Here is a 22858-nt window from a genome sequence, read left to right as displayed (position 1 = left end):
GACCTAAGCTACGCATATTTTCCTTCCACTATGCGCGAAACGGTTAGAACCTGCCACTACCACTCCTGTTGGCAACGTGTGGCAGTTTTTTCTTCCTCTCCTTTAGGCTTGATTTAGCTGCAAAGATCAACGATTTCAGGGTCAACACCGGAAAGATTAGTGCAGTAGCGGCAGCGATGCGGTTTTCGGGCGCGCGATGTTTAAGGAAGTGATGAAAATGGTGCATGTGATGTTGTTCTTTTTTTTTTTTGGTTTTATTTCTCCCATTTAGATTTGAATGTAAGTGTCCGGTTTTTTTTTTGTTAATTTAGTTTTGTGCAACCATTAATTCCTCGGATATGGGATTAGAATGTCCCGACGATGAGATTGATGAAGGAGTTCGCTTATTTTTTGTTCCCCATTGCCCCATTGCCCATGGCCAACTGCACACCTAATCCGACCGGCCAGGCGCACTTTATATGGCCCTTCGATTTGCACCAGTTAGCGAACCGACGATCGCTCCGGGGACGGTAGTGTCATAAAATTATCGCATAAGAGATGTGCGCTGCAGCAGAGTGAAGCATTCAAGTGGGAGCCGACTGCTGCAAGAGACGGCGGTTCAACTCGCGCTAGAACAAAGACACACAATAATGGCGGTGGCGTGAAAAAAAAAAGAATCAAATGGAACAAGTGCTTCTACTAGAGTTTGATACAGCTATTTGAGGCACGGTTCGAATTGGCCCTGCCAACCTACACCGCATGCCACCCAGCCTGATGAGGGGAGGGTTGCAACGGTTCAGCAGTTTTATGACGCACCTTCCGCAGATCGCGCTGCCTGCTAGATGTTTATGCTTTTGCCAGGGCTGTTAAGATACATATAAAAGAGCGTTCGAGCGCGCGAGCGCGCGCGTGCCACTCACCGGCGTAGCTGTTGAATCGTGCGAATATAATTGCAAATGCATACCAAAACACTACAAGAAACCCCTTATGTTGACACTGAAGGTGTAGAATAGCGAATGGGAATGAATAGAAGCAAACAACAAAACCATCAAACAAAAGACTGATGAATGAATTGGACCCCTCTCGGTGGGGGTTTCGAATATCGCCAAAATGAAGGATGCTTTTGTGACAATTAAAATTACATACATTACGCTAAGCGGTGATTAACGCTCCATGGCGAGTGGTAAAGCCTCGTATACTCACGACGTTCCCTGCCCGTTTTGGGTTTCCTAGCCACACGCTTAGCATTTTACGAGCCACTACCCAATGACGCATCAAATCAATTAAATGGTCGCCACTACCCGGACCGCGTAGAACCCCCGATCGGACCAGCTCACCTGGGGCCTTTCACTAGCCTCTAGCCACGCGGTGCGCGCCTGTGTAATGTGTTTTGCCCCCGTTCTAGCGCAACCGTTCTTTAACGCCACTGGCCGGCAAATTGGTTTTTTGGTCGATCGAAACGGCAGTGGTAATTATTGAACCACGATCGTAACGATGCAAGTATCGATCGCTTTGCTGAAATGCAACTCGTTTTCGTTTGTTTTGGTTTCCCACCGTGCGGCAAGAACGCCGTCGCGATCATTCCCTGCTGCTATGTGGCAGTCGGTAGCTGGCAGATTTATCCACAAGACCCAACGAGGGCCTCTTGGTATGAAGAGGGGGGGGTGGGAGGGGGGGGGGATTTTGAATGCGGAAGGCACACATGCTGTGCTTTTGAACCCATTAATTCATTTGGCTGGGTTCGGTTTTGTTTTGCTCGGTTTGCATTTATTTATTTATTTGTTTCACAACAAAATAGAATTTAATTTTGAGAACTGCTGCTGCGAGAGCGCACTAATCACGTGTAAACAGGATGGATGAGCAATTCTGCTGGTAAGCTGGCAGCGGCTCCGGCTGATTGAATAATAGTGGTGCATAATTTAGCAATTGGTTTAGGTCTCCGGTTCCTGGGTGCATGGTTTTTGCTGATGATGGTAGAGCTCGGTTCACCTTGTTGATTGACATTATATGCTAATGATGTATCTTCCTTCGGTTTGAGCATGATTTTCCAATGTGCAGCAGCAGCGGGGTGTCCATGGGATACGGTGGAAGTAGTAGCATTTGCCGAATTTATTAACGATCTGTTTCCTGTGCTGGAGATGCGTCGAAAATGGGCATTATGCTCTTCCTGGGTCAGAGCCTTAATGGGGTGCGAGATCAGCTCACGGGATTGTTTGCAGTGTGCCATCTACAAAATGGGAAAAAGTGATTCTTCAGAAATGAGACTAACATCAACAATTGAGATCATCCCACATACGGGATCATCCAGTAAGAAAAAGGATGTTTTGCTAAATCCAGTAGAGTAAAGAACACAATATCATAAACTGTTGTGTTGTATTCATCAGAATGCCTTAAGATTGTCTAAGATTCAATAAGTGTATGAGTGTACCACTATCCGATAGGATTAATAGTTCCCGCAATAGGTTGAATATCAGTTTCTGAAATGAGATAGATTTCTAATTCCATGAGCAGCTCCTTCGTCAGGATAGATTCATTATTACTGCCATAAAGCAATGTTCCAGTACGGCTAGCAGAGGTAGAGGGTTGGATTCCGGATTAGGAAATAGGATAGCTTAAGTATCAAGATGACTGGACCTGGATCCTGCATCTGATCTGGTATAAAAATTTGGAATAGCTTCAGTATGTGTTGCATTGTTGGGATAGTATCGAGATCAGTGGACTGAGATGTAAGCTTGAGTTTCATATCCGCTATAGAATTTTGAGCAGTTCTATATCCCAAAACATAGTTCGGAATTCTCCCCTCATAGTATCACAAAACTGTTTATACACCACTCAAGACGTAATATGAACGATCATTTAGTATTCAAAGCCGTACAAATCATATCTTATTTTAAAATGATTGAATATGGCATAGGCAAAAATAGTTATTTACAAACACTATGTCTTCATGGTAAGTTTATGCTCAGACGCAACTTATCCCAACATCTCTGTGCATGATCAGATCCAACTTACCATTTTTCGCCCATATGTTGCAGCAAATATTTGTATCAAAATTTCGGCCCAGCTTTCTACTTTCTACTGACCAACAAAGAGAAGTGGCCAGGACTAGATTTGATACGCAGTTCAAAGAAAGGATGAAAGAAAGGTTTAAAGATTTACCATAAAACAAGCAAAAATTCGTATTCGATGGCATTCACTGAGCCAAGATCGCGGTATGATACGCTTTCAACCATTATCCTGAAACTCTCATCGAAGGAAACTACATATGTTGATAATTTGGGCGATTCCTAGTACTTTATTATACAATTACAGTGCGCATTTACAGCTACGTGGAAGGGAGGGGAAGTTGTGTTTAGTTTGCAAGTGTTCCTGTTCGGTTTCGCCAGCCGGCAGAGTTTATCGTATTCCAGCCAGTTCAATTGCAGTCAATCAATTAATGCCGATAAACTCCGCATGCTGGTTCGTCCTTTGATCCAGTCGTTTAGTCCTACCGGGCGGCTACTTAGTACGCAAACTGAAACGGCACCGGATAGCCACCGTTGTACGATCGTCCGAGCCGGGGCGAGAAGGGCAGATTCCGTCCCAGCCGCGGTGCAAACGGTGGCCGCTGATGGTTCTCACCGACCGAATCGCGCCGGCCTAGCCGAGGCGACGTGGTGTGGTAGAAAATGGGCTGTGGCTTTCCTGGAAAACACGCACAAACACACACACATTTAGGTTCTGGATTGGTCCGTGAAATGCTTTGCCACACTTACGGGGCTTTGCTGTGACCAGCAGCACCATGTAGGGAGCACCCTGGACCAGCTCGGTGGCCAGCTTCTGGGGCGGCTCGCCCGTATATCCCAGCGGTTCGGCATCAAACTCCTCGACCAGATCGTCGTGCAGGTCCGCTGCAATGGTGCGCTTGCCGAGCCGTGGTCCAAACCACATGGCAGCGGCCCTTTTGTTCAGTCCCTCGGCACCGTCGTCCCGTCGGAGGGTATCCGAGTCGGGCCCGGCACTGTCCGGCGACTCACCACGGCCCGTCGTTCGCAGGTCGGCGTACTTTTGGTCCTGGAAAGGTGGAAAGGAGTTTCCAAACGTGACTGACTACTGGCGCCGTTCAATCGGTCTCGGTTTCACTAGGAACGCGCTGGTGAATTACATTTGTGTCCAACTCGGCACTCAGTGCACTTTTGATGGCCAGGTAGAGACAGATGAGGTTGAAGAAGAAGTAGAACCTAGACATGTTTGCGCACTAGTTGAAATGTAGTACAGTCCGGTGCGAGTTTCCCTACGAGTTGTTCACTGTTCACTGCACTACCTTTAGCACACAACTGTTGCCCTTTTCGGAAGGACCATACGCTCTTATATAGTGGACAAAATAGTATCGTGTGCTATCGATTTTCTTCCGTGCAGGATGTCCCTTGAAGATGAATGAAAGCGATCGACGTCATGTAGGTGGGATAGCTAATCCTTTTCCTATGTCAGCATGTGGGAGGGCCGAAAAGTTGCACGGGTTTTGTACCCAACTTCTTTGCCTTTAAGGTTTCAAACCGGTACAGCAAATCGGTATGTGTCTGCAATGGATAGTTTAAAGCAACAGTGCTTAATATTTTATTCATAAGCGCTTAAGCGCTTGTCGTAAAACATGTGTATCATGTGCGATGGACGGCACAACAGGCCGAAGACAACCACTCTGAACCACGTGCTGAATTCCGAATTCTGAGATTAACATTTCTAGAACAATACTTAGCTCCCCGCCCGAGCAACGGTAACTGACCAACCGTTGCGTTCGGCGATTAATTGAAAAGTCCATTTAGCTGCTAGCGACACAAGCACACCTGGCGCTCATTGAAAAAAGCCACTCATATTAGTGCCAAGCGATTTAAAAAAAGGCTTCCGTACCCACCGTGCACCGATAGCTTGCGGGTAAGTATCTTTTACACTCGCCCAGTCCGTCAGCCGTCGGAATGACGGATGCATTAATATTAATTTAACACAACAGAGATCAGTCGCCGACGGTGGTGTGTGTTGCCCTTAGTTATTTGGAATCTCTGCACGGGAATTGTTTTTTTTTTAAATTTCTTTACCTTTGCCAGATGTGTGGCTTGAAAACAAAAGGATTACCACTGTACAGTCTAGGACAGTGTGTTGCGTGGTGTTGGAGGAGGTTGAGTGGGAGGTATGCAAATCACGCATCCCGATTCGTAAGCGATCCTCGCAGCGGGGGACCAGCACACACACACACACACACACTAACGGCGCAGAATTGCCGCGTGGAAGGATGCCGGATATGGCACACGTGTCGCTGTCAAGGATGTGCGTTAAAATAAAACATTTTAAGGACGTGTTCATTCCAAGTTTAGTTAGAAATAGGGAAAACAGCAAGAGTTGTTCGGTTAAAAAGAATTTCCGACGAGTTTTGCAGTCTTGGGTAACGTTCACTCAAAGTTGTTCGTTGGGAAAAAGTTCAAACGAATGTCCGGAAATACCTTTGGAAAGTGCTAGGGGTTGAGCTGCTTCACGTTTTTCTTTGTTGAGACGAGCTTAAGATTCAACTAAAATTGGTCTGTTACATCTAAATTAATTCTAATGCTTCGGTAGAAGTAGTAGATCGAAACCTAAGATAAAATTGCAAACCTTTCTTGCTTGAAGCATGTGGGTTAGTAGGGAGGTGCGCATCGCTATTGGCATCGTTGGATTGGCATATCCCATTGGCGCGCTAAGAAAGACAATAATATTAAATGTTTAATGTTACGTTATGCTATTCTTTTGCCATATATCAACTTCAGCGTGTGTAATGCCTTTCCTGCATCTTGTCTGCCTCTGTCCCATTAAAAGCATCGTGTCGTCCAACCGGCTGACCAAATGTTCTGCACGTGCCGTGAAGTCAATCGGTCAAAACACTCGGTCAAAGTAAACAAACAACATCGTAAAATGATCTTCCCAAACAATAAAAAAGGCTCCAAAGGGAACTGCTGACAAGCTGCGTCTCGGGAGTTGCCCATGCAGTGACCAACGTCCTGCCAATTCCGTTCCTGTAAGAATTTTGCATACCAAACAAGCCAGTTCGAAGAGAGCTTTGCATGATCATGGCAAGTTTTCACCACCCAAAACCATCAACGGGAGAAAAGAATTTCACAAGAATGTATAACGAGCAAAGCAGCTTGGGGGAGAACGAGTGATGTCACTCGTTCGATAGTAATGCGAAACCTTATGGTTGTTGCATAAACACGACCATCCGGATTCGTTCGTTTTAACTGTAAATTTATGGGAAGGATTTACGTCACAAGGCGGGAGATGTGCCCTGACTGATGGGAGTCAGAGGCCAATATGACAACCGGTTGGTATTTTTTCCGCTTGTTATGTAACAAAACAACCGTTATCGGACTAGGACAACTAATGGGCTTGACTATCCATTCACATTCACAGCTATACACCAATGGCAGGACATTTTGTGGTGCCATGTGGAGATTGAACGCCGTGACGGGGAAGTTGTTTGGTCAGCTGAACGCCGTGGCTATGAAAGCTAATGAATTGGATTTTGAAGATCTATTCTGTTCTGTTAGAATCGAAGGCCATTCTCTATCTACTTTACAGCTAATAAGATCATGTTTTCCTTATTTGATTCCAAACAGTGGCGTATAGACTTTAAATGTTGATGTCATTCGATGGGCTATCTTTCTGATCATCGATGAATTTTTTTTGTTTATATGGAAGATTTTGTTTGTATAATATTAATAATACTTTGTCTGTACCATTCTGACCAAAATGTTGAAAAAGCACCATGATAATTGTGATTGATAATTGTACGCCTATGATTAAATAAACAAAAGTGCCACGACAATTGCAAGACAAAAACTGCAAAAAACAGTCGAGTGTACAGTCTATGTAGTGAGCTACTCTGTATTTGATTTCCTGTAAAACTTCCATGGAACAGGTTAGCTAGCGTCCGCCGTTTTAATCTAACGGCGGGAGACATTAGTTAGGAGCGATTGTTTCATTTTTTTTTGTATTAAATCCTCAATTAACTACTAATAGTGATTCTTGGGGAATCATGCATTGAAACAAAAAAAGACACTACAAAGAAGAGAGGCGGCCTTAGAGAGATCGAACGAGGCAAAAAACGATTCACTAACCCCATGGTGGTGCTGCTGCTGATGCATCGATCAAGGTAGAACTCTTGCCAAGTAGCGAGGAAGTCATTTGCCGCCAACCCACTCGTCGCTGGCCGATCGAATGGCTTGCCTCTTTGTTCGATGTCCCGTGCCGTTCTGTGTGACTAATTTCCCTCCCCCTCTGCATTTTTTCTGTTGTTTGTTGCTTCACTGCCCGAACGCTCTCACAAGCCATCGTGTCGGCCACCACCAGCACCACCACCAGCACCGTCACCTTGCCAGTGTGTGTTGTCACGTGGCGCGAAATGGTTTCAACCCCCCTTTCAACCGTCAAAACAAACGCGACAAGGGTGGCTGCCTCTCTGTTGTGTATCGCCACGGACAACGGGGTACGCACGCCCCGTCGCCATGGAAACGCACCGCTAGCCCAAACAAACCGAGTTTTTCGGGGCTGGCATCAGTCTCCTTGCTCTGAGTGCTTTTCGGTCAATCAGTGTGGTTGCCAGTTATTTTTGGTTTTTTGGCTCTCGATAGAACGTCGCTACAAAAAAAAAGCCGTTCCAGAGATGACGGAAGATTTGAAGCTAACAGTGGTCGAGCTGAACAAGCTGCTCGAGACGGACTACAATCTGATAACGTTCGATTCGCTGTCGCCCGAATCGCTGCTGCAGGTGCTGGTGGACGTGTTCCACGCGTTCGGTGCGCTCGACAAGCTGGACGTGCGCGAGGCGGACCCGGAGGAGACGAACGCGCTGGTGATGGAGGCGCTGCGCAAGGTCCAGTACCGGCCGGCCGAGGACATCGACGATCCGGGCGCGTTCCGGCGCGGCATGGTGCGGGGCGAGAAGCGGCTCATCCATCCCATCCTCTGGTGGATGTTCGAGCACCGGGAGCGCGTGAAGAAGGCCGCCTACCTGGCAAGGTAAGTGCTGTAAGTGGAAGGTCTCTGGTCCGGGTGATTAAAGTGACGTTTCTGCTTCTGCTGCTGGAAGGTTTCTCATTCCACTCGATCTGCCCCCGGAGGCACTGGCGATGCCCGAGCTGGGCAGCCTGTGGGCACAGTACCAGGAGACGATGAACGGCTTCAAGGAGGCGCACCGGGCGTACGAGCAGTCGGTGCACGAGGGCACGCAGACGCGCGAGCTGCGGAACGACATTAGCGCGATCGAGACCGAGATCGAGAACGTGAAGAAGCGGATCGAGCGCACCCAGGGCCGGCTGGACAAGGTGCCCCAGCAGGAGCTGCTGCTCGAGGCGGCCAACGCGCTGCGCATCGAGAAGGAGCGCCAGAAGGAGCTGCTGCAGCAGATCGACGAGCAGCGGCAGGACCTAAGCCGGGCCAGCCTCGTGCACGACCGGCTGCAGAAGGAGCTGCACAACGCGAAGCTGTCCGTGCAGGGCGCCACGCCGCGCAACCTGATGGACGGGCTGATCGAGGAGACGCAGGTGCTGGAGTTTATGGTGCAGCAGAAGCTGCCGCAGGAGCTGCAGCAGCGCCAGTCCGAGGTGCAGACGCTGCAGGAAGTGATCGACGAGCCGAGCATTACGCGGGCCGACCTGCAGGAGCTGCAGCAGCGCATCGACGAGCTGACACGCGACATCCAGCGCATGGTGGAGGGCCGGATGGCGGACCACAGCACGCAGAGCGATACGCTCGGCCCCTTTCGGCAGCAGGCGGCCATGGTGGCCCGCAACAAGGAGGCCGCGGCCGAGCAGCTCGACCAAACGACCAAGGAGCTGCGCGAGGTCGAACGGCAGCTGCAGGACCGGCAGCGCCAGCTGCAGGACACGGTCGGCGAGGTCATCCTGCGGGGCGAGGAGCTGAAGCAGTTCGTCAGCACGCTGCGCGCCAAAAGCAACGTGTACAAGCAGCAGCGGGCCGAGCTGGCCGCGGTCAAGGCGGAGGTGAGCGATCTGACCCAAACGCTCGAGCACCTGAAATCGCAGGACCCCTCGCTGTCCGGTGCGCTGTCCCAGCTGGCGGCCGACGAGGACGGGGCGTTGCCGGGCGGCAAGGAGGACTCCGCGTCGCGGGCGGAATCGCCCACCGGTGGTGGGGCGCGTGGCATGACCGAGCTGGCCCGGCTTGTCGACGGCCTTCAGCGGGCGGTCGGGGCCGCCCGCGAGCGCGTCACGCCACTTTCCCAGCAACTGCGGCCGCTGCGGGAACGCGTCATCGAGCTGAAAGACGAAATGGACTCCAAAAAGCAGGTAAGGGAGGGGGGGGGGGGTACAGGGGGTTTTTGTGGTCGGCCAGTGCGTTTCACTTTGATGCGGTTGTCACCGACGACGACGACGATGCCACAATGTTTGGTTTGCCGCTTGTGAGCGGACGGAGAAATTTATGGATCCGTGACAAATGGTTGAGTTTTATGGTTTCAACACCTGTTTGTGTTTTGTTTTACGATACCTACCTCGGTAATACACCTATTCTGACCCTCAAGGCCGAGCGGAACACACCTTTGCCGGCGTGGCTGGCATCTTCTTCTTTGGCAGCAAATTGTATTGCAAATGATAATGATGGCTGGCAGGTTGGGGAGGGTATTGGACGTGCAGTGTGTGCAGGTTGGCTTGAATGGTGATGCATCCATCAGGATGCAGTCGTACAAGAGCACACTAGCGGAAGGCAATTTGAACGGTTGATTTGCTATTCTTTAAAGCTGCACAGACAAGGCTCGGGTCATTGACAACTTTTTGTCCAGGTTCAATGTTGATTATGTTGGTCGAAACAAAGGCTTTGTACATTTGCAACCATTCGCAAAAGTACCTGCTGCGTTCGTTGTTTTCCCGGTAGAGGAAATGGGCAAAATTGACTGAAAATCTGAACATTTGGTTGTGCCAGTTCCAGGAGGTGGCAGAACACAAAACCCGTCATCTGGAGCCATTTGAAGTCGTGCATTGTAGGGGATTCGTGAATTGACATAAGTGTACGTAAAGTTACAAATGTGGAAAACAAAAACTAGCTTCCGGAGAGATCCGACGGTTCGGGATGGTTCAGAATTGAATGTTTCCTACAAATCGGGCGATGCATATCGGTTCGGGCCGAATCTGGGGGCTAATTTCACTAAATAATGTCAGCCGATTTTGAATAATTCCGATAAAGCCGAGATGTTTCTACGAATCCAATGAATCAATCGTTTCGGGGTAGTTCCAAGCAGTTCCAGACGATGCTAAGGGGCTGCTGTTGGTTCTGGGGATGTTCACAGTAGTATAGGACAACTCTAACGATTCTGAATATGGCGACGAATTAGGACTGTGCTGTGGTCGTATACTCGCTCGTCACGGAGGGCTTGGAACACTGTTTGAGGAAGGTCAACCTTTTGTTGTCATAGACCGAACTGAAGCGAAAAACAGGATGCAGAGTGGACTGGTTGGAACCGTCTGTTGATCGTACAGTTGAAGATGGAAATCTGTATGAGGTTTCCCTTGCTGGAAGTGTTGCTGCAAAGAAGCTTCTCCTTGGGCAGAGGGACTCTCCATACTAGTGATGGCTACAGTTGGCAAAAATTCGAAGCCGACTCCAATATGACGATAATTTTGGAACCAGCTCCGGAAGGTAGGTCTCTCAGAATCGTCCAGAATCCCCCGGTGTCGTCCCGAGTCGTTCAAAGTCGTTCGAAGTCGTGCGGAGTTGTCCGGAGTTGTTCGAAGTCGTCCAGAGTCGGCCGGAGTCGTTGGAAGTTGGAGTCATCCGGAGTCGTTGGGAGTCGACGGAGTCGTCCGTAGTCGTCCGGAATCGGCTGAAGTCGGAGTCGTCGGGAGTTATCCGTAGTCAGCCTTCGAAACAAAGGCCTGTATACGAAGTGCAAGCACAAAGTGAATGAAGAAAAAACAACGAAATGAAATGCCTGATCACAAGCACACCGGACGGGTCCTGTTGACTCCGATCAACTCCGATTCCGGTCGACTCCGATCGACTCTAGACAACTCCGAATGACTCCGACTTCGGCCGATCCCGGCCGACTCCGTTCGACTCCGGGCGAATCCGAACGACTCCGAACGACTCTAGACAACTCCGAATGACTCCGACTTCGGCAGATCCCGGCCGACTCCGGTCGACTCCGGGCGTTTCCGGACGACTCCGAACGACTCCGAACGACTCTGGCCGACTCCGGACGACTCCGCCGAATCCGGGGGGAACTAGTGGTTCAGATTTTGACGGAGTTGCAATCGGACTAGCAATAGTCGGAGTGGGATCGAAGTCTTGGATGTGCTCCAAAGACATCACTACTCCGTACTCTTGAATTGAGAAGACGAGTAAATTTGTTGGAAGGGTATAGCCCTATCCTGATAGTTCAAACGAATCTGACTTGCCAAGATCGGTCGTGGTTTTATTTATGCTCATCGTGGGTTGTTGGTTTCTTACATTTGGTTCCGGTTATGTTAGTCCCGGATTCCTTTCTAGTGTTCTGCTTAGCAGAGGGCTACAAGGACTAATTTTCAATTAATCCAACGGTTCTAACAAATCCGACGTTTCACGCCGATTCTGAACAATTCCTTACGATTCTGGATACGATTCAAGCAATCTTCACTGTTTAGGTGTACCTAACTGTTGTGATCAATTACGGCCGATGCCGAACGATACCGATGATTCCTGAATGCTCTCACGAACGAATCTGAATTCCGAATGATTGAGGCCCACTAAATAAATAGAATAAATGATTATTCCGTTCGATTCCGAACGGTTGTGGACGTTTTCTGTGCGTCCATCACTACTTCCCGGGCGCAAATGCACCAAACTGATACGAGACAAGAAGAGTCTACGTGACCTTCCAGCATTGCCTCTTCGCACGCGCACAATGCAACCGATTCAGGGACCGACTTCCTGTTCTGAGAAGTTTTCCCAACCATTCATCCTAGTTTGTGTGTGTGTGTGTTTTGTATGCGCGTGTGGTGATGATTCCACGCAACTGTACGTTGGTAGTTTTGCTGCATCTGGGTGCTTCGGAGCGTTTTTTGTCATTTCACTTTCCCAAAATCCTTCCACAAAACCACTTGGGTCGGGATGGATTGTGAAGGGAAAAAACCAAATCTGATGGTTGAATTCTCCTACCAAACAGATGTGTGCGTCTGTGCGCGCGTGTGAGTGCATTTCTGTGCCTCACACAACACGGGCCATAGCTTGCCGGGTGTCCTTTTCATTTTCCAAGAGCTGCTCACGAGGTAGCAGGATTGGGATGGGATGCAGTTTGGCTAAAAGCATACAAGAGATGGAAAAGGAGAGAGAGAGAGAGAGAAATGGGAAACGATGCAGCATTGATGGATCAGGCAAACAGGTCAGCAGGTCCTTTTTCGGTGAGAAGGATCGATCGTTCCACTGTACCCAGCGAGCAGTTCATGTTTCACCGCGCCAGAGTGCAGAACCACAGCGCCCAGTGGTAGTCAGTGTAGTGCGTTGTGTCCCACTTTCCTTTCATGCTGGGACTTTAGAGCCGTAACTCCACTGTGACTTCAGTGTATGTGTGTGTGCTTAGTGTAAAGAAGTTAGTTTGAGAGTAGAAACCCAAAAAAGAAAAGAAACCGACACCAAACCCCCAGCAATGAAGCGCGGCGAGCTGCCCCGAAGGATCAACCGGTCGCTGAAAAAGATGGCCAAGCTGAACCTGCTCACGGTGCTGAACGAGAACGTGACCAAACCGATCACGCGCTTCTTCCGCAACGACATCGTCGAGCTGCAGCGGAACAAAACCAAGGCCGAGTATCACTACTGCTCGAACTATCGCGTCACGCGCGACGCTGCCCGCCGCAAGAAGGCGCCCAAACAGATGGTCAAGTGCATCGAGTTTTCCTGCCGCGAGTACAGCCCCAACAAGCCGACACTGCGCGACCAGCTGAAACAGTTCACGATGAAGCACAACCCATCGGAGGACATGGTAAAGGATCTGCTCTCGATCATGAAGGAGAACGGGCTGGAGCTGTCGAACAGTAACGTTAGCAGCAGCAGCAGCAGCAGCGGCAACAGCACCAGCGTCAGCAACGACTCCAGCCTATCGTCCTCCCTGTCCGGCAGCTTCTGTGGTAGTGGGGGACCTTCCCCAGCGCCCCCAGTGTACCACAACTTTGACGTGCTGCCGATGTCGGTGGGCCGCTACCTGAGCTTCGGCATCAAGCGCTCGATCACCAACTATCTGCAGCGCTTCGTCGACGACAGCAACCACTGGTACATGAAGACGCTCTTCATGGATCTCGCCTTTTACGTGGTCAAATCGGAGGCCAAGCTCGAGGGCGGCAGCGCGCCCCACTATCTGATCATCCTCGGCAAGCTGTCGATCCAGCTGGACGAACCGTTCGTGATCGGCGTGTACCAGGGCGCGTTTCCCACTCCCACCATCGCGAACGAGATCCTGCGCCCGCTGGTGGACGAGATGAAGGAGCTGGAGAACCGCAGGTTCGAGATCGAGTCCCGCCCGTACCTGCTCTCCATCCGGGCGGTCCTGTGCGACCCGATCGCGAACAGCTTGATCACGTGCACGGCCCTGCCGAACTCGCAGTACGGCTGCAGCAAGTGCAACCAGAAGGGCCAGCTCCAGTTCAGCGAGGGCATTACGAGCTTCCCGCCCACCACCAGCCTGGCCACGCTCCGCACGGACGACGACTTTGTGTACGGGCTGATCAATGGGCACCATGTGGGGGTGCCGGTGCTGGGCGAGCTGAACCTCGACCTGAAGTCACAGTTCATGATCGACTACAAGTACGTCGTGTGCGAGGGTGTGATGCAGCGGCTGATGCACCTGTGGACGACCGGCAGGCTGGACTATCGGCTAAACAAGCAGTCGCTCCGCCGGATATCGAGCAAGATGGTGGCGATGGCCAAGTACTGTCCGCGCGAGTTCCGCCAAAAGCCAAAGCCGCTGGAAGAGCTCGACCGGTGGGATGCGTACGATTGGCGCCAGTTTCTGCTCTACTACTCGCCGATCGTGCTGAAGAAGCACATGCCGCACAAGTACTACGTGCACTTCCTCTACCTGCATCTGGCGATGCGCATCCTCATCAGCGGCGAGCTGTTCGTGGAGTGCAACACGTTCGTGGCGGGCCAGCTGCTCAACACGTTCGTGGCGGACTATGGGGCGCTGTACGGGGCGCCGCTGATCGACTACAACGTGCACAATCTGCTGCACTTCGAGGAGGCGAACATGAAGGCGGGCCCGATGTGCCGCATGAACGGGTTCCACTTCGACCGGCAGATGGACGGCATCCTGCGGTGCGTCAGTACGCGCGGCTCGATCACGCTGGAGGAGATCGGGGCCCAGATCGAGGACACGACCGGCGCGATCGTGGAGAACCAGCTGAACGAGTACAAGCAACCGTTCCCGCGGCTCGAGGCGACCCCGTTCGGGACGGAGCTGCTGGTGAACCAGCACGTGACGCTGTCGACCCGCGAGCCGGACAACTGTGCGATCGCGAAGGATGGCGTGCTGCTGATCGAAGCGTTCGGCGTGCACGAGGGCGAGATCGTCATCACCGGGCGCCGGTTTGTGGAGCAGGCGGTACTGTACCAGGCGCCGGTCACTACGCAGAAGCTGCTGCTGGTGTCCGGCCTGTCGGACCTGTGCATGGTGAAGGCGACCGATCTGCTGTCGAAGGGCGTGAAGATCGACACGTTGCGGGGGATCGTTGTGCTGCCGCTGCTTTATCACTGAGCGGCGTCGTCGTGTGGAGCGTTGATAAATTTCAGCACGTCTGGATTGTGATATTAAAATGGGGGTTCGTCGTCTCAGTCGCCGCATCATCGCTGTTTAGCTTTAGTGAGGGTAAGGAGTGTGGAGTGTGTACATACATTGTGGGCGAAACTCAGTGATGGGAATGTTCCAAAGCGAGGGGTAAATAAAACACGAAACACGCGTGTGTGTGTGTGCCACATACGTCGTATCTAAAGTAATGCGAAAACCCACCGATTGTGTCAGCGTTTTCTTTAATTATGTTTGCCTGCGTAGCTGTTCTCTGTGCTACTGTGCTTGTCCTTAGAAATTGGTAATCTAAGGGTAGCTGGTTAAAACCCATCTGGCCAGATGCAACATCCCGTTTGGCATTGGGATGCGGCAGCTTTGCCCTACCTTTGCCTTCGCCTAACCTTCGCCTTTCTTGCGCTTCGGGTTATTTCGATCCAGGTACATATCGATCCCGGGCTGCCGGGCTACATCTTTTAAGAGAAAAGCCCCGAAAGAAAGATGATTTACAGGAGATGTGGTGATTGGTTTATTTTCTTGGACTGTATTTTATGCTCTGTTCGCTTTTTAGCATGTACAGCAGGAAAGGGGGAATAAAGAAGGAACGGTTTTGGCTAGATTGTAGGTACTAAATGCTTAAATTATCGATGCTTTTAGCAGAGAGGTACAGGTTTTGAGCAATCTGGGAGGTAAAATAGGAAAATGGATATTAAAGGCTAATTTGGGTATGAACTGGAGTTGCTCATACTTCAATATTGGATATCATATCCAATACTCCCAGTGGCTGAGGGCAAACCTAGAGAAGCTTGGGAGAGCACTTGATGGGTATGGCTAGTATATCCAATTATTGCTCCAACTTCTCGTTGCACGTTGTTATCAGATCAGTAAGATTCCAAACCTCCTGTGCGATCCTCATAACGGATTTGGCAGGAGAGAGAGAGAGAGAGAGAGAGAGAGCGAGAGATTGTGTAAATTGCATCCCACAGTGTGTGTCTCTGTCGTAGGTGCAAGCAAAACCTCCACTTCAAAGCTTCAAATACCGGTGCATTTCTGGCGGGATGTGATAAAAAAAAGGAGCAGAAGAAATAGAACACCGTTCGGCTGGTGCAGCTACCTGCAAAAGGGATCGATAGGCACTCCCTCCCGTGTCCTGCGTCTCTTCGGGTTCGGTTGTGCTTTCAAACGCAAACAATCGACCGGTTCAGATACAGAAATTGGAAGAAATGCATTTGAAATCTTATTTTTTGGCGATCTTTCCTTTTTTTGGTTCCTTCCAAAATACCATTGAGGGAACAATCTATGTGGCGTGTGGGATGCTGTCTGAACAAAGGGAACCACCAACACACATTTGCAGTGGTGCAAATCTTTCTGGCTCGCCAAAGACGCTACTCCTCGGACAAAAAAGGACATGGGAATCGGCTGGAGATCTACGCCAAATTCTATACCGCACAGCCAATCCATAATGATTGCGCACGATCGGAGCCGGTAGAGAACGGTGGAGAGAATAGGGGAACAACACCTTCCGAACCGTCAGGTCCGGTGCATGTTTGTGCAAGTTGCAACAGTCTGTGCATCGTTTTATAATTGTGTCCCTTCTTCATTCGTCGTCGGATATGTCAAATCCCGGGACACAATTCCTGGCATGCAGCTGCATGGTGTTTCACTGTTGACTGTAGGGCACGAACAATAGGTTCTTGCAATAGAACGGGATAACAAGAAGGTGCATAATTGTTTCGTTTTCTTTGCTGGAAAACGGTGTAAAAGAAAGCACAATTTGCAGTGAAAGCTTTTGGATGGCCTTGAGGCAAAATATGTACAAACGTAAAGTAGCGAGAACCCAAGAGTCTAGGAAATAAATCTTACTTATGTAGGATCTTTGCCGGGAAAAAAGGTCCATCCATGGTGCTGTGTTTGCTCTTGTACTCAAATTCAATGAAAAAGTCGTGTTTTTACTCAATACTTCAAGCTGGTTAATTTTGATTTGCTTATATTTATGGATTAGTTGGATGTATAAGCCATTAACCTGGACCCAGGATCACCCAGCACCATTAACCAACACTACCTGTCGAAGATTCTTTGCTGTAATTGGCTCGGAAAAATAGCGCATGAAAATATTATTTAACTTTGTTATGCTTTATTTAACTGTTAAATTGTTGAATGTTATCAAATATTAACTTTTTCAATGTGATTAAAAATCATACTTTAACATACGCATTGCATACCTTCCGGCGCTTAGCACGGCCCTACTGAACTAACCCATTTTTTAACCCCATTTTGCAGACATACGACGCACTGATCGCTACCCTCAACGCCGAATCGGCCACGATGCAGTCCAAGATCACGGAAACGGAGCGGGCCATCCACAAGCTCGAGCAGGAGTGGCAGGAGCTGCAGCTCGAGCACGAACGGTCCCAGCTGCTGCTCGAGAAGGCCAACGAGGAACTGTCCGCCGCTACGGCCGCCGGCAGCGGGGAGCGCGTCTCGCTCAAGGAAACGCTTTCCCAGCAGATACTCGAGCAGGAGGCGTCCCTCAAACGGTTGACCGAGGAGAAGGCGAGCCTGCAGGCGAGCAAAACGGACCGCGCCCAGCAGCTGCAGATGTGGACGGATTTGCGCAAGCTGTTCGAGGTGAAGATTCGCTGTCTGAATGAAAGCAAACAGCGCGGACCGGGTGGAACGCTCTCCGTGAGCCGGGGCGGTGCGGAAACGTTCACGTTGCAGTGAGCGCAAGTTAATGTATTGTGGGAGTGGGATTTATATATTTTTTATAATGTGGCTACTGGCTAAGAGATGGCGCTGGGGAAGGAAGTAAGCGGTAGAGCAAACGATTGGTTTGGATTTTTTGGAACTTCTTCATCACAAGAAGAATGCCTGAAAGAATGATTAAATCTTATGGACCGTTTAAAAGCTGACTGGAAACCTTCTCGATGAGCATTTCCAGCTCCACTTCTTCCTCTTGGCGGGTGGCAACGTTTCGCAGCTTCACTACACCACGAGCCAGCTCACCATCCCCAATGATGACGGCATACGGGATTCGGTACTGTTCGCAGTACTGCAGCTGATCCAGCAGCTTGGGAGATCTCTTGTAGGAGTGTTCCGCACCAATGTCTGCCGCCCACAGCCGGTTGAGTATCTCCAGCCGCTTCAGATGCAATCCTTTGTGGACAGATGCCACGTACACCTGCGTGTCGTTGGTGCGTGGTTCCTCCCTGGTCCTTGCCTCCATGATGCAGAACAACCGTTCCACCCCGATCGATACTCCGACGCACGGGACCAGCTGTTTCCGGTGTGGATTAAACGTGCCCACTAAATTGTCATACCGGCCACCGCCGGCAACGGAACCAACGAACGCTGCTTGGGTGCTTTCGTTGTCGTCGTCGGCCCCAACCAGTACGGCTTCGTATATAACGCCCGTATAGTAGTCGAGTCCACGGGCCAGGCTAAGATCGAACGAGAGCCTGTCCGCCACCTGGAACAGTGCGCAGTACTGGAACAACAGTCGCAACTCGTCCAACGCTTCCTTCGCCCTGGCGAGGCAGTTCAGCTTTTCATCGTCGGCTAATCGGTCAACCAGTTCGAGACCTCCGTGCAGTGTGACGTACAGTTCGATTTGCTCCACCGTCTCCACCTGCAAGCCCTTCTGCAGGATCAACTCCTCTCGCACTGCATCCCACGGCAACTTGTCCAGTTTGTCGATGGAGGAGCAAACCGTACGGAACATCTCCGCCGGCACTCCACACACCTCCAGCAGTGCGTCCAGCAACTTCCGATGATTTACCTTCACTACAAATGCCCTAATATCCAGCTGGTGCAATACCTCGCACACTACCTTCACACACTCCGCGTCCGGTAGCATCGAATCGTACGTACCGGCAATGTCAAAGTCACACTGGTAGAACTCCCGCAAGCGACCGCGTGCCGGTTGCGGATTGTCCCGACGGTACACTTTGGCGAGCTGGTACCGTTTCATCGAGGAGAGATTGTGCAGCGCGACGTACCGTGCGAACGGGACGGTTAGATCGTACCGCAGGGCCAACGGTTCACCGCCCTGCTCCTGCAGCTCGTAGATTAGCTTGGCCTCTTCCCCGTACCGTCCTGCCAGCAGCTCCTTCCGTTCGAAGACGGGCGTGTCGAGCGGTACGGCACCGTGCTTCCGGAACACCCGTACCACCTGGTCGAGCAAGCGTTGCCGCAGTGCCATCGCTCCGGGTCCGTAGTCTCGCGTACCTTTCGGTGTTTTCAGCGGTAGATTCCGATTGCCGGTGGACGGTGGTTCGTTTTGGAAGCGCCCGGTCATGTTTTCGGAGGTGTTGTTCACTTTAATTACACGCTTTTCAGCTTTCACTTGGTAAAAGGTTAAACGAAACAGGCCGCTGACGTTCTGATGCACACGAAATAAGTTAAACTTACTTCTAGCTGCTTGGAATTGCATCATCCCGTACGGCAGTGTCAAACTGGTCGTTTTGAAATCATCCCGCAGCCTGGTTGTATGCAATTCGCAATACAAGCATTCGAGCAGCCGTTTTGGAGCTCGAAAAATATCGAGCACAGTGGGAATGCCAGTGGGTCATAGTGTTTCAATTTTTTTATGCTGCAATTTTTGTAAAATAATGTTAGTTCCTAGAAGAGAAGTGCATTGGTGATTTTTTTTTGTTCATTTCAATTAGATTGTTAACGCCGTATCGACGAATATGATAAAATATTATTTTTATATCAACCATCCCACTGTGTGCTTCTCTTGCAAATCGTTTGCTCGTCGTGTGGCCACGGCTGCACACAGGCACGCAAACACAAACTGACAGCTGCGTTCGGAAACGTAAACAAAGCCGGTCCCCGAAATCGCTCCCCACAGCAGCCCGCAGTGTACAACGATCCGCGTTTAATGCCTCGAAATGAACGAAATCAACCACAAAACGGTGTTCGTGCTGGACCACACGCCCTACTTCGGCATATCGTGCGAAAGTCCGATCGACTGTGACTTCATCAAGAGCAAGGTGGCGGTCCCCCCGATCAGCAAGAGCCTGTGGACGTGCGCGGTGGAAGCGTCGGTCGAGTACTGCCGGATCGCGTACGACCTCTTTCCGGTGGGCAAGCTGATCCGGTTCGTCGTGAGCGATACGGCCGCCCACATCGTCAACACGTGGAACACGAACACGCAAAGCCTGACGCACATACTGAACGCGATGTCGATGGTGGGTGTGCCGCCGCGTCAAACGCAAGCGTCCGACTACTCGGTGATACACGGGCTTCGGGCCGCGATCGAGGCGCTGGCCGAGCCGACCGAGTTCCAGAAGGAGCAGCTGGCGGTGCACGCCAAGAGCGACTGCTTCAAGCTGATCAACCGGGGCCGGGTGATCTGCATCACGTCGGCGCGCGATGACGCGAGCATGAAGAGCCTGGAGGACATCTTCCGCACCGTGCTGGTGCAGCAGAACGCCATCTCGGCCGGGCACAAGGAGTACATCAACATCGACCAGTGCCATCTGGTGATTATCAACCTGTACCCGGCCAACATGGAGTCGATGGTGTCGAACCGGGCGCTGATCGAAATCTCGCCCATCCTCCTGTCGGAGATACACTCGAACAAGGCGAACACGATCTCGAACAAGCTGACGCATCTGATCCTTCCCCACTTTGATCTGGCGAGCACCACCGTCACCGGCATACCGATGAAGGAGGAGCAGAACGCCAGCTCCAGCGCCAACTACGACGTGGAGATCTTTCACGGCCGCACCGCCCACTCCGTCTTTCTCGGCACGGAGCTGGTGCTGCCGCACAGCCTGAAGGACGGGTCGGACTACGAGACGGTCACGCTCAAGTGGTGCACGCCGCGCAGCTGCGGCTCGTCCGAGATGCAGCCCTGTCTGGCCCAGTGCCGCGTCACGCCGGTCGATGTGACGTCGCGGCCGAGCTCCTGCCTGATCAACTTCCTGCTGAGCGGCCGATCGGTGCTGCTGGAGATGCCGAAAAAGTCGGGCGGCAAGATTACCAGCCATCTGCTGTCCGCCCACGGTGGGGAGATCTTCATCCACTCGCTCAACACGGCCCGCAGCTGCCTGGAGGATCCGCCCGCGATATCGGAGGGAGGCGGGGGCCGCGTCACCGACTATCGGATCAAGGATTTCGGCGCGCTGATGCAGCAGCACCGGCTGGTGCCGCTGAAACCGCTGCCCGAGCGGCAACCGGACGAGCATCTGCAGAAGATGCGCGGCAAGCTGGCGCGCAACTCGCGCTACTGGCCGCTGACGCTGGGCCGCACCGTGCTGTACAATGTGCGCCACTTTGTCGAACCGTTGCTGCAGCTCACCCAGAAGCCGGAGCTGAGCGAGGAGGAGAAAATGCTGTGCCTCAAATCGATCTACAACCTGTCGCAGCTGGAGGAGCGGCAGGAGGTGCTCGCCCTGCCGAACATGGGCCACCGGTTGAAGGGCAACAAGAAGGAGGAACAGTACCGGCTGCTCTGGTCCGAGCTGGAAACGATTGTGAACTGTAACGGCGCGTCACCGGCGCACAAAGCGATCGTGGGCTGCATACGCGAATGCCGCCGGATGTACCCGAGCGCGGACGGTGCCGATCCGTACGACAAGACGCACGGCGGGACGGCGGAGGGTGGAGTGGCGGCGGCAGCGGCAGCGGCGGCCGATGCGCACCGGGCGAGCGTTATTCGCGCGACAACGGATTCGCCAATGTCACCGCCCCATTCGATGGGTGGCACGACGGGTACGGCTGGTGCGAGTGGTGGCGCAACGGCTGGAGGGGGTAGTAGCGGTGGGACCGGTGGGGGCACTGGTGCAGAAGCTACGTCCTCCTCTTCCGGCACCAGCGTGACACTGGCGGTGGGGAGTGGCGGTGTGTCGGTCGGTTTGCTTGGCGCCCGGGGGACGATGGGCAGCGGGAAGAAGGGCTTCGGTTCCGGTGGCCGCTCGCTGCTCGATGTGCTAGCCTCGACCGAGCGGGCCATCAGCCAGAAGCGGATCGATTTCAGCGGCCGGCTGTGCACACCTTCCGGACAGGTGGCGAAGCTTTACTCCCATGTCGGTGCGAAGGATGCGGACGGCGGCGGTGCTGCACAGGGAAGGCCGGCGGATGTCAAATAAGGCAGGAGGGAGGGGAGAGACCCAAAACACGTCAGCTCAGAGAGTAGCATTAAATTGCAAGGAAGGGTGGGCAAAATTGTACAATAAATAGGAAATAAAGTCTCTTTTTAGTTTAATCTATAATCTGAACCATATTTAACTCACCAGTAGTCGTAGCAGGATCCATAGGAGTTTACTAATAATTTCAGTATAAGTTCGTGATCAGTTCCAGGACCGACATATAAGTATAAGTGCAGTATACAGTGATTTCCAGGGGATCTCATAGTTGTGGGACACTTCCTAGACTCGTTACCATGGGAAGAGAAGTTCATATTGGACAGGATCTTTGGAAATTCCTATTGGATTTGTCCTACAAGGGTGCTGTAGAGTCCAATTCCCATTACATTAAGTTCATTTCGCGTGAGAACGAGTCAATAAAGTGTCCCATAGGTATGAAAACTCCCTGAAAACCCTGTAAGTTCCATGACCGGTATGGGTTGGTATTCGGGTCGTGAACGTTTCCAGGACCAGTATGGATTCAGTATCAGTTCCAGTACTGATATGGGTTTTGTGATCAGTTCCAGGACCGACAAGGGTTCAGTATCATTTCCAGGGCCGGTATATGGGTTCGTGATCGGTTTCTGTACTGGTATGGGTTCAGTATCAGTTCTAGCATCGATACAGATTTAGTATCTCTTGCATGATCGGTATGGGTTCGTGATCGTTTTCAGGATTGGTACGGATTCAGTATCAGTTCCAAGACTGGTATGGGTTCGTCATCGGTTCCACTACCGATAGGGGCTCATGATCAGTTCCAGAGACGGTATAGGTAAAGTATGAGTTCCAGGGCCGATATGGGTTCGTGATCAGATCCAGAACCATTATGAATACAGTATCATTTTCAAACCCAGAATTGCTTTTTCATCAGTTCCAAGACGGGTATTATGTTTTGAATCAGCTCCAGGACCGTTATGGATACAGTACAAGTTGTAGGGCCGAAATGGGTTCGTCATTGATTCCAAGACCGGTCTCGATG

At 51.3% G+C, this 22858-nt stretch overlaps 4 protein-coding genes across 4 annotated transcripts; 2 read left to right on the top strand and 2 right to left on the bottom strand.

Moving 5' to 3' along the window:
- Window positions 1–3239: 3239 nt before the first annotated feature.
- LOC121588530 (PBAN-type neuropeptides) lies at window positions 3240–4317 on the bottom strand. Its single transcript, XM_041906584.1, has 3 exons — window positions 4124–4317; window positions 3735–4032; window positions 3240–3663 (listed from the first exon to the last, which is right to left on the bottom strand). Exons 1-3 carry the CDS (start codon window positions 4205–4207, stop codon window positions 3482–3484), a joined length of 564 nt encoding a protein of 187 aa, XP_041762518.1. The 5' UTR covers window positions 4208–4317; the 3' UTR covers window positions 3240–3481.
- A 3189-nt stretch (window positions 4318–7506) lies between these two features.
- On the top strand, window positions 7507–17470 carry LOC121590462 (intraflagellar transport protein 81 homolog). Its single transcript, XM_041910179.1, has 3 exons — window positions 7507–8001; window positions 8072–9290; window positions 17027–17470. The coding sequence occupies exons 1-3, from the start codon at window positions 7646–7648 to the stop codon at window positions 17468–17470; spliced, it is 2019 nt and encodes a 672-aa protein (XP_041766113.1). The 5' UTR covers window positions 7507–7645.
- A 166-nt stretch (window positions 17471–17636) lies between these two features.
- On the bottom strand, window positions 17637–19210 carry LOC121590463 (histidine--tRNA ligase, cytoplasmic-like). Its single transcript, XM_041910180.1, has one exon. The coding sequence runs from the start codon at window positions 19179–19181 to the stop codon at window positions 17637–17639; it is 1545 nt and encodes a 514-aa protein (XP_041766114.1). The 5' UTR covers window positions 19182–19210.
- A 327-nt stretch (window positions 19211–19537) lies between these two features.
- LOC121589896 (protein asunder) lies at window positions 19538–22060 on the top strand. The gene has a single exon (XM_041909149.1). It carries the CDS (start codon window positions 19639–19641, stop codon window positions 21841–21843), a length of 2205 nt encoding a protein of 734 aa, XP_041765083.1. The 5' UTR covers window positions 19538–19638; the 3' UTR covers window positions 21844–22060.
- The last annotated feature ends 798 nt before the right edge of the window (window positions 22061–22858 follow it).

The sequence above is a fragment of the Anopheles merus genome, chromosome 2R (assembly GCF_017562075.2).
Source record: "Anopheles merus strain MAF chromosome 2R, AmerM5.1, whole genome shotgun sequence".
In the NCBI taxonomy this organism is placed as follows: domain Eukaryota; kingdom Metazoa; phylum Arthropoda; class Insecta; order Diptera; family Culicidae; genus Anopheles; species Anopheles merus.
This window is presented reverse-complemented; position numbering and strand designations above follow the sequence as displayed.